The sequence below is a fragment of the Sinocyclocheilus anshuiensis genome, unplaced genomic scaffold (assembly GCF_001515605.1).
Source record: "Sinocyclocheilus anshuiensis isolate Anshui unplaced genomic scaffold, SAMN03320099.WGS_v1.1 scaffold6670, whole genome shotgun sequence".
In the NCBI taxonomy this organism is placed as follows: domain Eukaryota; kingdom Metazoa; phylum Chordata; class Actinopteri; order Cypriniformes; family Cyprinidae; genus Sinocyclocheilus; species Sinocyclocheilus anshuiensis.
In genome coordinates, this window is record NW_015542328.1 from 55011 (window position 1) to 69658 (window position 14648).

A 14648-nucleotide genomic window follows, 5' to 3' on the forward strand; every position below is an offset into this window, starting at 1 on the left:
CTGTCAAACAATTAATCACGATTAATCGCATTCAAAATAAAAGTTTTTGCTTATGTAGTATATGTGTGTGTACTGTGTACATTTATTATGTATATATAAATACACATACAGTATATATTTTGAAAATATTTACATGTATATATTTATATTTATATTATATATAAATGTATTTAATATACAAATACAACATATTTTTCTTAAATATATACATTAATGTGTGTGTATTTATATATACATAAAAAATATACACAGTACACACACATATACACACGTAAACAAAAACGTTCATTTTGAATGCGATTAATCGCGATTAATCGTTTGACAGCACTCATTTTAAATTACATTCAAATAGAAAACAGTTATTTTAAATTGTAAAAAATATTTCACAATTTTACTGTTTCTACTGTATTTTTATCAAATAAATGCAGCTACGGTGAGCGTAAGAGACTGTAAGAAAAATCTCACCGAGCCAAACCGTTGAATGGTAGTGTAAATATCTGCCTCTGTCTCACCTCTTTGTCTTGCTGTGCAGGTGTTTTGCTGTAGTTCAGCGGCGTGTCCCAGGCGTCCTGTTCGTAGAGGACACGGTAGATGGCCGGGGAGATCTGGAGACCCGCTGCTTTGGCTAGAGAAGTTTCAGGTGGGATGAAAAGAGCGTCTCCTAACGCCGGCATCACGGGACAGTCCCTCGCCTTTTCTCTCTTTTTCTTCATACTTAAATCCAGCGTTCCATTCTCGTCTACCTCTATCAGCGAGTCCTGAATGATAAAGAAACATAGAACGTCTTGTTGATACCCAACCTTTGATGACCAGAGCACTTTTCCCATAGAAAACAGTGTTTCGAACTTGTTTTCTAAGCCAAAACCTTGAACATCACACTACTATTGCTCATAGTTAGGGTTAGTTGAACAAACCCCTACCTGTGAATATTACAATTCTGTGAACAGCTCATCCAACCTTATTTGTGTTACAGACATAAATGATGCCTCAAAATATGTGGTTTGTTACAATGTGGTGCGCTTTTACTTTTCTAACCAGCCAAACTTGCAATTTTTGCATTGCATACCTTTTTTCAGGAAAATTCATACTTTTATTCAGCAAGAATGCATCAAATTTATCATAAGTGACAATAAAGATATTTATAATGTTACAAAATATTTATATTTCAAATACATTATGTTCTTTTGAACTTTCTGTTAATCAAAGAATCCTGAAAAAAAATGTTTTCCATAAAAATATTAAGCACCACAACTGTTTTTAACATTGATAATAATAAGAAATGTTTCTTGAGCAGCAAATCTGCATATTAGAATTATTTCTGAAGGATCATGAGACACTGAAGACTGGAGTAATGATGCTGAAAATTCAGCTTTGCATCTCAGATTTTAATGAAAAAGTTTTTTATAGTTTTACACATATATAAAAATATATATTATATTTAGATTGAATATTTAATAGCACAATTTATTGGCACATTTCCATTTTTTTTCTGAGAGAAAAGAAGAAATAATACAGAAAATGTTGCACGCAGGATTCGAACTTGCTTTGCCCTTATGCAATAATCACTAGGCCATGACTCCAGCATGCTTTTTAATACATTTTTGTTGTTTTAATTATGTTAGCACATAAGAAAAGTTTACATTATTCACATTAATTACATTAAATTACACAATATGTATATACGTAAATATATATTTAATGTAAATATAACATACATATATAATGTAAATATATTCCTATGTAAATGTTCTTAATAAATAAAATGATTTTATTAACAATTTTTAAAATAAAAATATTTTGCATAAAGCCAGAAGACTTTTATTCTTATATCATATTTATATTTAATAGCTCTTTTTTTTTTTTGCGCCACTTTACAACTTTTGGCTGGAAAAGGGGCCATGACTCCGGCATGCTTTTTAATTCATTTTTGATAGTTCTTTTTTTTTTCTTTGCATTTTTATTAATGTATGTGTATCAACAGTTTGTTTTTCTATTAAAAAAGAGGCTGGATATATAAAAAATATACTGTACATCGTAGGTATCAAACTGAATGGATCAAACTGTATGTTATTTTTCTAATTATTACTAAAATACACAGCATTAGGATCCTGTATTGTTTTTATTGTGGTTTTTTTAATTAAATTTTATTATGCATTTTGATTAAATTGCGTTAAATTTCAAGTGCTTATTTTTAATTACAAGGTTGTATAGTTTCAGGAATGCATAAAGCCAGAAAACTTCATATTTATGATTATAATAGCTCACTTTGTTGGCATTATTCCACGTTTGTCTGTGAGAAAAGAAAAATACAGGAAATGTCGTAAGCTGGACTCGAACACGCTTTCACTATTTGCATATATGCCTATATGTTCATGTTTTCCATCTTTACTTATATCAATATTTGCGTATCAATATTTTGTTTTTCTATTAAAAACAGGGCTTAAATAAAAGAACACAACTCTATCATAACATCACATATCAATTTTCACACTGTAACATACATGATCTGAGGGCCTGTGTAGACTTTCCTTATTTAATTGAAATAAAAGAGTGATGTCTATTAATCCCCTGACCAATTGATTTAATCCAACTTCTCATAGATCGTCTGTTAGAGATCAACGCCAAGGAGTAATGATGCTGAAAATTCAGCTTTGCATCTCAGAAATAAATTTAAAAATTAAATGTATTCAAACAGAAAAAAAAGTTTTGTAATTTGCAATATTTTTTCACAATATTTCTGTTTTTATTGTATTTTTGAGCATACGAGACTTATTTAAAAACATTAAAAAAGTCCTACCAAGTAAATTACGTATTTGAATTAGTGCTGGGCAATGATTAATCGCATCCAAAATAAACGTTTTTGTGTACATAATATATATGTGTGTGTACTACTCTGTATATTTATTATGTATATATAAATATATACACACACACACATGCATGTATATATTTAAGAAAAATATGTTGTTTATATATTACATATATTTATATATAATATAAATTAAATAAATATATACATGTAAATATTTTCAAAATATATGCTGTATGTGTGTGTCTTTATATATACATAATAAATATACACAGTACACACACATTTATTATCTACATCAAAACTTTTATTTTGGATGCGATTAATCGCGATTAATCATTGCCCAGCACTAGTTTGAATATTACACCATCTTATTTTCAGATGATTAATAATGTCACTTTCTATTAGATATCTATAGGTTTTCTAATTAATGGACATATGGATTGGAGTTATATATTTATTCAGTTTTCTTCCTTTTTTTTCTCAGTGAAAGGTAGTTTGTGAATCTCAGCCAAAGTGGTTTTAGGTCACAATCATTAATAGTGCTCTGTGTTGCTTAATATCATACCTTTTTGCAACAAATTAACTGCTTAAAACGTGACGCACCAATTATTCCACACACATTTCACACAGTAGCAAACAAAGGAGAGCTTATCAGGAACTAATCGTGATAATTCAGATTGCAAACCAAATATGGCTCTCTCTCAAACCAGCTAGAAGCGACCGACAGCACACCTATTGAGTTCATCCCTGTGCAGTATGTGAGTTTTTCTCGTCTGATGACATTCTCTCCAGCCTCAGAAACAAGTGAGGTGACATCTTTCTCCCACACTTCCATGAAACGCTGCAAGACGATAAGCCATATTCTTAGAAAAAAAACAAGCGACTTGGCACAAACAGGGAAATCGAGATACTTAACATGCATAAAGACATTTCGACGCAGACATCAGCAGATGACAGATCAGCTAACACTGTTTTATTCATCCGCTCAGTTTGTACAGTATACCTGCTCTCTGCCCACTGAGTGCTGGGACTACGAACGGCCTGTGTGCTGTGTAGGTGTGTGAAGCGTTTCACGCCATACTTCTGCAAGTTTCTCTCAGTTTTAACTCTCCGTGTCTAAGAGGAAGACCTGCTTTGATTGAAGCCGCCAAACTGGATGGTTCTAAATTTGACTAAAATCTACAGTATTAGGATTGCTGTTTTCTGTTTTTATTATTTTAGCATAATATAAGAAAGTTAAATCACATTAATTACATTATTTTTCACAAGTGTGTGTGTGTGTGTGTCTGTGTGTGTGTGTATATATATATATATATATATATATATATATATATATATAAATAAATAATTATTTTAATGAAAAAGTTTTTTATAGTTTTACACATATATAAAAATATATATTATATTTAGATTGAATATTTAATAGCACAATTTATTGGCACATTTCCATTTTTTTTCTGAGAGAAAAGAAGAAATAATACAGAAAATGTTGCACGCAGGATTCGAACTTGCTTTGCCCTTATGCAATAATCACTAGGCCATGACTCCAGCATGCTTTTTAATACATTTTTGTTGTTTTAATTATGTTAGCACATAAGAAAAGTTTACATTATTCACATTAATTACATTAAATTACACAATATGTATATACGTAAATATATATTTAATGTAAATATAACATACATATATAATGTAAATATATTCCTATGTAAATGTTCTTAATAAATAAAATGATTTTATTAACAATTTTTAAAATAAAAATATTTTGCATAAAGCCAGAAGACTTTTATTCTTATATCATATTTATATTTAATAGCTCTTTTTTTTTTTTGCGCCACTTTACAACTTTTGGCTGGAAAAGGGGCCATGACTCCGGCATGCTTTTTAATTCATTTTTGATAGTTCTTTTTTTTTTCTTTGCATTTTTATTAATGTATGTGTATCAACAGTTTGTTTTTCTATTAAAAAAGAGGCTGGATATATAAAAAATATACTGTACATCGTAGGTATCAAACTGAATGGATCAAACTGTATGTTATTTTTCTAATTATTACTAAAATACACAGCATTAGGATCCTGTATTGTTTTTATTGTGGTTTTTTTAATTAAATTTTATTATGCATTTTGATTAAATTGCGTTAAATTTCAAGTGCTTATTTTTAATTACAAGGTTGTATAGTTTCAGGAATGCATAAAGCCAGAAAACTTCATATTTATGATTATAATAGCTCACTTTGTTGGCATTATTCCACGTTTGTCTGTGAGAAAAGAAAAATACAGGAAATGTCGTAAGCTGGACTCGAACACGCTTTCACTATTTGCATATATGCCTATATGTTCATGTTTTCCATCTTTACTTATATCAATATTTGCGTATCAATATTTTGTTTTTCTATTAAAAACAGGGCTTAAATAAAAGAACACAACTCTATCATAACATCACATATCAATTTTCACACTGTAACATACATGATCTGAGGGCCTGTGTAGACTTTCCTTATTTAATTGAAATAAAAGAGTGATGTCTATTAATCCCCTGACCAATTGATTTAATCCAACTTCTCATAGATCGTCTGTTAGAGATCAACGCCAAAGGATCTGTGTGAGCTTATCTAGGATAATATATTACTTAGCAAAATATCTTCGACCATCTGCACTGAAAAAAACAACAAAAAACCACACTCTCTCCTGCAAACAAGAGAAAGACCCAACATTACCATTAGCACAAGCAGAAATCAAATGCACGGCCACATGTTTTACAAAAAGCCTTATAATTGTCATAGAGAAGGAAGCTATGATTGTATTCCTCCCAACTTTTTTTGATGTGATTACACAAATTCTCCTTTGTGTACATTAAAGCTTTAGGGCCAGTGTGGGTAAAAGAAAAAAAGCTCCCACTCTCTTGTTGTGCCACCAGAGGCAACACAGTTCTCTGTGCCAAAAAGTGTCTTTTGATGTTACTCCTCTTTTTCATACACAAATCACAGTTGTTTCAGAATGACCACATTAAATACCTTTTTCTGAGTGGTCTAATTTGATTACCTTTGTGGATGATGCCAGGGGCCGGCTGGGGGGCAGGGCCTCGCCGTTGTCTCGGCAACGGGTGGAGAGGTTGAGGATGGCTGCGGATGCGATGCTGGACTGGAGGGCGTTGCTTTGAGCTTTATGGCGACTGGGGCTGTTGTCTCCGGCCATGATCATACGACCACCAGAACCCAGAAAACAGGGGAACTGAGCGGCTGGAAACGGTGGGAATAGTTAGTACTCAGAAAAAGTGGAATTGAGAGAGAGAGGGAGAGATCGTAACTGATCATATTATGCAGAGAGGAACTACAAACTCACATCTATGTAGAAGGAAGGTTTAAAAAGTATTATACTGAATGTATTATTAATAAGCAATATTATTACACATTTGTATTTATCATTCAGTTACACACACACACACACACAAACACATATATGTTATTATTCAATTTATCTACAAATGGCTTACTACACTGTATTTGAACAATTAGTTATACAAAAAGATCAATTTAAATCTGTCTTGCGCTCACTCTCTCTCTCGCTATAAATAAAATCATTATTAATATTATTTATATACATTACAATTTTTATTATAGATTTTATAGATTAATTTATCATATACATGTATAATTTGAATAATGTATAAGTAAATATGAATAATTAATTATTATGTATTTCATACATTATGTAATTAAATTCATAAGAAAATGTAACATTATACATTATATAGTATGTATTACTTACATATTTACATTTTATATTAATTATATATTTATATATAATAATTTTTTATATAATTATAATGTCATATATATACTGTATATATATATATATATATATATAATAAAATATTTTATTATATATATTCTGTTTACTAGCTATACATTTTTATTTTATTGAATGGTGTTTTCACATGCAAATGAAGCCAGGGTGTTGCTACGCAATTGCCAAGATGTTCCGAGTGTTTTCAGCATTGTTATGTGGTTGCTAGGGCGTTCTAGGTGATTGATTATTGGCCCAAATCAGGGTGCTTGATATAGACTGAACAGAGCAGATTGTATGGCACAAACAAATGACTGTACATGTACATGCACTAAGTCACACATGATGACACTGAAAACAACTTCTTTTTATAAACAGTAATGTCAGTGCATGCTGGGTAACCTTTGATTTGAAACAGAATAGACACTCACAGTCAGGAAAGTGTGAAGATTCGTGACTCTGGTCGGATGCCATCTGAGCCTGCTTGCCAAAGACCTGGGCGTCAAAACTGGCGTAGTCGAAATGGCCTTTAGTGTACTTGTCCATGTCTTTGGCCATGCTGGCCTGCAACGCTGCCATAGGATGTGCAAATCTGTACGTGAAGTCAAATTTCTTCATGTTTCCTAAAGGTCTAAAGAGAGAAAAAGAAAACACTGGGACTTCAGAATACACTAATACACTAATGTTTTGAAAACATGTTTGTGTTGCTGCTTATTCTTTATCATAAGAAATCACACACTTTAATAAATCATTCCCCAACAAATTAGATTTAATTATATCATTTAAAGCTCCGAAAGAATGAACAGGTGAGATGCCTATTATTATCTTTCAGAAAGAATACTTGTGAACTTATTTTCAGCTTGCTTGATTGTAAAGGAATATATAAAGTATAAGAGCTGCTCCTGGATGAAGGTTTCTTACCTCGTCATCCTCTCTGCCGCCTGTCTGCAATTTGCAGGATCCTCCTGCGGTTTGGAGATCTTCTCTGCAGCAGCTATCGGGCAGCCTGAGAGACTGTGAAAACAGACATCAGAAGTTAGTCTCTTCTGGGTTGTTAACTTTATTTGAATTGAATTCGGGTGCACTGAAGTAATTGTACAATTAAAAAGAATCCAATAGCTTCTATGCAATAAACATCACAGTGTTTTATAGTCTAGTTTAAGTGTCATTGGATTTTTCCTGATAGAGCGAAACTTCATGATTCTTTTTAAGTAAATATCCAGGTTTCATTGCAAGCGCATCTCTTTTTGGGGTAAATTAATGTTTCTGATGCTTTAAGGTGGTTTAAGTCAGTGCAACCGTGCAAAATAGAGTAACACTGCATTTTCTTTGGGTCAAATTCTGGATGTAGTCAAGTGGTAATGTTATTATAAACCACTCATTTCATTTCCCCCCACGACTAAATATCTATGCAAATCTGCTTACAATGAGCAAGAAGGATTGCAAAGAAATTAATAGTGTAATTTGAGTATAACTGAATGCTGAGTAAAACCTTTTGTTACTTGAAATAAAATCAACTTTAACTGAAATAAAATATTTAAAAAAATTACTATATAGTTAAAAAAAAAAAAAATCAGCCAGTTCAACCAAGGTGACATTTCTCATTTTAATTTAGTGCAACTTAATGTACTAAAACTGAAAAAATAATAAATAAATAAATACACATATAAATAAATAAAATAATAATAATAAAAACAGTGGAAGCTAATTTCTGCCATGGAATAAAAAAAAAAAATATATATATAAAAAAAAAAAACTATATAGACATATAAAAAATAAATAAATAAAAAGACAAAAACACAACAAAATCACCAAAGCTTTAAATAAAAATAAAAAAAGTAAATATAAAAATAAATACTAATTCACAGTATTAATAAAAACTCTCACTGTATCTTAAAGATACTAAAACATCACTTGTATAATCAAGCTGTTTTCACTGTGCTGACCTTCTATGTGTGCTACGGTTACTGTTGACATGACCTCTTCCTGTACAGCCAGGGGTCGGACACTTGAGGACGTTTTCGTGCATGGCAAGGACTGTAAGAAACAACAGAATAATGTTTATCAAGAGAACAATTGTATAGTAAGAATGGACATTTTATTGAATAAACAGTAATTCAGCATTTAGTGGAATTCAACTTTTCATGCTAAATAAAGTTTCCCATGCCATTCTTTGCAACTTAAAATTGGGGTCTCGCTTCAAATATGGACATGCAAAAACATCATGACTACAAATGCATTTTGATTACCATTTAAGAGACACACACATATTGTTGAAGTCCTATCCTTAGTAACTTTTTTTAGTCTGTTCATAATTAGTTTGGAGGATGTGCCTGTCTATTTCGGCTGCATCCGCAGGTCCTTTGATTCGCAGAATGCTGCCTCTGGTTTAGGAGTACATGCTTTCATATTGGAGGGAAAAAAAGGAAAAAAACTTAATTACATTTTCTGTTCCTTTTGTCACATCACTGTTTAATGGCGAATGTTTGTTGTGCTACTCTCAAATGGAGAAAACAGCAAGTGAAAAGTTGTTTCCAAAATGCATTTTTAATTTTCCTACCGCAGGAAATCAAACCTCACTTGTGTTGATGACTAAAAACTTTCTTTGGGGAAAAAAAAAAAAAAAATTTTTTTTTTTTTTTTTACTTTCAGCTTGGTGCAACATTAAGTGGTTTCTACTGGAAGGCTCAAGATAAGAGGTAAATAGATAATTAACATGCAAATTACATATTACATACTTCATATCTGTGATTTTTTTTAAATTAGAGGCACTTTTAGCTAATTGAAATCTTGAAAAATGACATTTCAAATTATGTTTAGTCTATGTTTATCATATATATTTTTTTAAAATATTTATCACATCTCCTGTAATAAACAAAGGTAATTTTTAACTTTTTGGAGGAAAATGTAGCAATTAGCTTTGAACTTACAAAAATAAAAAGAGACGGATTGCTTCTGAATTAAAATGCTCAAATAGTGACAAGTTTAGTAATAAAAAAAGGGACCAGTGACCAGTTTGGTAATAAAGATAATTTCATATCATAATGTAAAAAATGTCTAAATTAATGACATCATAACCAGATATAAACTTTTTTTTTTACCTAATTATTTTCTTTAAAATATATGTGTAAAAAATGATAATAATTACTAATTGCATTTATTAATACCAAATAAATATGATGTATTTTAAGTAAGGTGTAATTTTCCTGAATTTTTAACCTTTTTTATAAATTTATTGTTACATTAAAATATAAAGTCTGGCTCAAATTCTGCGTAATTTAGAGTAATACTGAAACATTTTTGTTCATGTTAATATAAAAAAAAATCATTAAAGTTTTTTTTTTGGCAAATGTAGCACTTCATCACTCTTAAAATTTAGGAAAAAAATTTGAATAAAAATTGAATTTAAAAATAAAGTTCAAGCTTAAATAATACATCCTTTAAAACTAGAATATATATTTAAAAATGTTCTATAAAAGGGAAGAATCTTGCATTTTCTATCACAGAAAAAAATAACTATTACATTTACATTTACATTTAGACATTTAGCAGACGCTTTTATCCAAAGCGACTTACAGTTTGGGGATACATAAAGCGATTCTTCTTAAAAGAGGCAAACAGATACAGGAAGTGCTTGTAATACCAAGTTTTTAGACATTGTTCAAATAAGTACACGCTAGAAAGAGAAGGAATAGATAAAGAGATAGAATTTTTTTTTATTTATTTTTTTTATTAACTATTAGATATTTTTGTAGCATACATTTAAACTGATACACTTCATGTTATGTCTCGATGCAGAAATGTTCTGAACATAATAGAGCCTGGTTAGTTAAGCAATCGCCATATAATCTTTTGTCCCTCGGTATCTGTACAACTAAACCTTGATCATTAGTATGGCATGAATATTTATGGGCTGAAAATGATCACAGTGTTGTTATCACTAATTGTATTTGTTCTGTTTGTATTGTACTGCTGTGAAGGGAGGAAATGTGTCTAATGTCCTCAGGAAGTGATGCGTAACACGAGAACAGACTCACTCTCTGGGGGCACTCTGACTTTGTGGGGACATCCTGATAGACTCCGGTGATGAGGGTAGAGGCCTGTCACATGACCCATCCCATCACAGCCCGGGGTCGGACATTTGATGTCTTTCTTTTCTGTCCGGGGGGAATCTATGACACACATATACACACACACACACACACAAACAAACAAACAAACAGTAAAACAGTGCTCTTGAAGAACATATAGTTACAGTTAATCCCATCCAGTCTGGTTTCTCTATGTAAGCTGAAGCGCATCCTGTGAAAGCATGTTGGGTGTGTATGTATTCATCCGTGACATTACACTCTAAAAAGCGCTGGGTTAAATACAACCCAGTGCTGGGTAAAATAGGGACAAACCCAGCAATTGGGTTGTTTTGACCCAGCGGTTGGGTTACTAGCACTGGGTTGTATTTAACCCAGCATTTTTTAGAGTGTAGTTAAGGCTGCAGTCTTAACTCAGGGCACTGGTTTCTTAGCGCTGATCCATAGAGAGATTATCTTCAGAGATTACCCATTAAACAGCAGCCATCGCAAGAATCAAAGTGCTTAAAGCTCACATCAGAGATACTTTACTAGGATTTATGACTTAATTTATGCTCATGGTAAAATATCTGGCTGATACCGATAAAAATCCAGCGTTTCATGTTACAGAGATGTCATCAGAAGATTTTCTTCTTGTACTTGTAATCCCCCCCCCCATAAAACATGTTGGTTATTTACCATTAAATATTTTGTTGGTAAAATGTTTTTAGCACTTGAGAGGATTTTATTTATCTATCCCTCTGGGCTAGAATCTCTCTATGTCTCTTTCTTTGTATGTGTTGATACTGCAACATTCCAGTCTTATTGTGAAAATGCATATAATATAAAACACACCACCAACACATATAAATCTAAAGTTTTTACAGACCAAATACAACAAGAAATGGTACCACTTTACAATGAGATCCCATTTGTTAATGTATTAACTAACATTACCTAACAATGAGCTACACATTTGTTGCAGTGTTTATTACACTTTGTTAATGTTAATTAATAAAAATACTGTTCATTGTTAGTTTATGGTAGGATTACTAATGTAGTTAGCTAATGTTAACAAATGGAACCTTATAGTAAAGTGTTGTCAAAGAAATGAAGGGGTTTTCAATACGACAGAGTAGTTTCTTTTGGAGTAAATGAATATGAATTTACGATTAGCATTAATAGTGTAAATTACATTACTTAACAAGCAACAAGAAATTACATATTTTTCCCGCATATTTGAGGTTCTTAGTGAATTAGTGAAACACTGCATCGCCAATGTGGACGAAATATCGCGCAATATACTTAAAGCCTACTATACGGCACCAAAAGACTGCTACTACTAAACATACAGCGCAACTATTTTTTTTTCCAGAAATATAGGCTATACAGCGCGACTAGTTCAGTCCTACCACCGAATTAATCTTAGCCAGTTCTTTTTAGCGAATCCAAAACATATACAGTGCAACTAGTGACATCTGACTACCAAATGAGCCAGTTCTTTTTAGCGAATAAGAAACATATACCGCGCAACCAGTAACATCCAACTGAATCACTCTAATGTCGAGTGTATACTTCACTTTTTACGTGTACGCGAGGGATACGTACTGTTACTACTGTACGCGCACTACGCAATTTATGTAACCACACGTACTTTGTACGCGCAGGTCACACTTGCGCATTGAATTTGTTTTGTAGTAATCAGTTGTTCCACAAGGTGGAAACACTGGCCCAGGCCGTTGTTTCAAAGTAGAAAGAGACTGCAACAACAATAGATGGCTGCATTTACAAGCCAAGCGAGAGGGTAGGGATAGCCCAGCTTTTGGTTTAAAAGAGTTCATAAATATTTGTTATTAGTCATAATTTATGGAGAAAATAGAGCAGACAACTGGACATGAATGAAGCTTTCAAGAGCGCATGTGTCGACTGCTTGTGTCAAATGGAGTACACTTTGAAAGGCTATGCGTTCGAATGTACGCTAGCATATGCGTACAAAAAGTAAGTATACTTTGGGCTTAATGAGCCATTTACAAGTGAATCAGAAACACGTACAGAGCAACAAGTCTGACCGCTGAATAGATAACTCTTGAGTCGGTTCTTTTTAACGAATCAGAAACATACAGCGCGACCAGTGTAGTTCAATTCCAGAATGAATGACTCTAATGAGCCGGTTCTTTTTAGTGAATCAAACACAAACAGCGCGCCCAGCGTAGTCCAACTCCTGTCTTTTTAGTGAATCAAATGCATACAGTACAACCACTGTAGTGCGATTCGCAAACAAACGACTCTAGTTCATTTCAATGAATCAAACACTTACTGTGCGACCAGCGTTGGCCGACTTCTGATCAAATGAGTCTGTTCATTTTAGTGAACCAAAAGCATGCAGTGCAACCACTGTGATTCGCAAACAAATGACTCTAGTTCTTTTTAGTGAATCAAACACATAGAACTAACTGTGAATTACTGATTGGTTGATCATATGATAACATGTATTTAAAGATACCTAAATGAAGTTAATGAATGAAATACATTACCAAATTTTCTTTGTTTGTTTAGCATTGTTGGACTATTTTTGGATTGCCTTCATTAGACTTTAGACTTTATTTATGCCTCTTTAAAGTCTAATTAAAAGTCTATTCAAACACATCTTTTGCAAGAATTGTTTTAAAAGTATTTATTATTGGAATCATTCCATCATTTGCAAATTGTACTTCTTTATTCCAAATATTCATTCCCTTAGTACTAAAAGAATTGTAAATGAAACCATTGAGGAACCAGAATTTTTTGCAGAATTCAAACTATTAAAAATCAGTGAAAATGTGATGAAGCTCTGGTGAATCTCACCTTTGCTGCTGTGGTACATGGCTCGAGCGTCTATCTCCAGCATCCTCTGCTGTCTCCGTTCGTGGTTCATCTGCTCCAGGAAGAAGCGGTCCATGTCTTTGTAGGCACTGTGGAGGACCTGTCTATGTTCAGACTGCAGCACCATGGCCTGCTCTAGAAGACTGAGGTTCAGGCGGGCCCTGTCCAGCTCCAGACGTCTGGCCACCAGACCTGGACCCCAAACACCTCCTCGCTCCTCCATCCTGGGCGTCTGGAGCTCCTCCTCACTGTCGCTGAACTCTCTTGCAGAGCCATACTCCTCCGTAAAGGTCCCTGCACTGTTTCTGTTCATGTAAGCAGAAAGAGCGTCTTCGTGCAGCTGCTGTCCAATCCGGAGTCTCTTCATAAGAGCATCGTCTGCAGGTGGACTGGGGCTGTGATGGATCCCGTTGACCTTCGTTAGGGACGGAGGAGCGCTCCATTCTTCTTCATCTGCCTCTGTGTCTGGAGACAGGTGATAACTGGCTCTGATCTCTTCTTGGTTTTTGTCTTCAAAGTCCTGGTTGTGTTCCTCCTCCTCCTCTTGCTCATTCTGGTGTTCGGATATCTGAGCCGCCAGGTCTGGCGAACCTTCACTCGTTCGTTCTGACCATGACAACAAGTGGTGAGACTTTGCGTTGTGATAGATAATGTCTTCCAAAACATCACCACCATTGAGGTCCTCATCTGAGACACAGAAGAACGGACAGAGCTTAAATTGATGGATCATCTGCAAGAGCTCATTACACGATTGTGTGTTTGGAGGGAAAATACTAACAGATGGTTTCCCAAGCCTTCAGAATCACAAGTTGTGACAAACATGACAACTTGAGGGAAGTGAAGGGAAACACTAAATATTAAAAACCCTAAAAAAGTAAATAATTCATCACATTTCAAATGGTCAAATGAAAAACACATACAATTAATACAGTTATTAAAATAATTTAAAAATGATATAAATGGGAAAATAAAAAATGAAAAATGATATCAAATAAACATAAAAAAAATGTGAAGGGAAGTACAAAATATGACAAACCTTAATAAATATGTAGATAGATAGATAGATAGATACATAGATAGATAGATAGATAGATAGATAGATAGATAGATAGATAGATAGA

The 14648-nt window shown here is 33.0% G+C and overlaps 1 protein-coding gene across 1 annotated transcript in view; it reads right to left on the reverse strand.

The window, feature by feature from the left end:
- LOC107690971 (suppression of tumorigenicity 18 protein-like) overlaps positions 1–14648 on the reverse strand; it is a gene marked incomplete at its 5' end in the record, with an annotated part of 30176 nt that overhangs the window by 11308 nt on the left and 4220 nt on the right. The window contains 7 exons of the mRNA XM_016489411.1: positions 513–758; positions 5855–6051; positions 7030–7229; positions 7520–7612; positions 8545–8635; positions 10636–10770; positions 13510–14214. Coding sequence (XP_016344897.1) covers positions 513–758; positions 5855–6051; positions 7030–7229; positions 7520–7612; positions 8545–8635; positions 10636–10770; positions 13510–14214 — 1667 coding nt within the window. The remainder of the gene's footprint in view (positions 1–512; positions 759–5854; positions 6052–7029; positions 7230–7519; positions 7613–8544; positions 8636–10635; positions 10771–13509; positions 14215–14648) is intronic.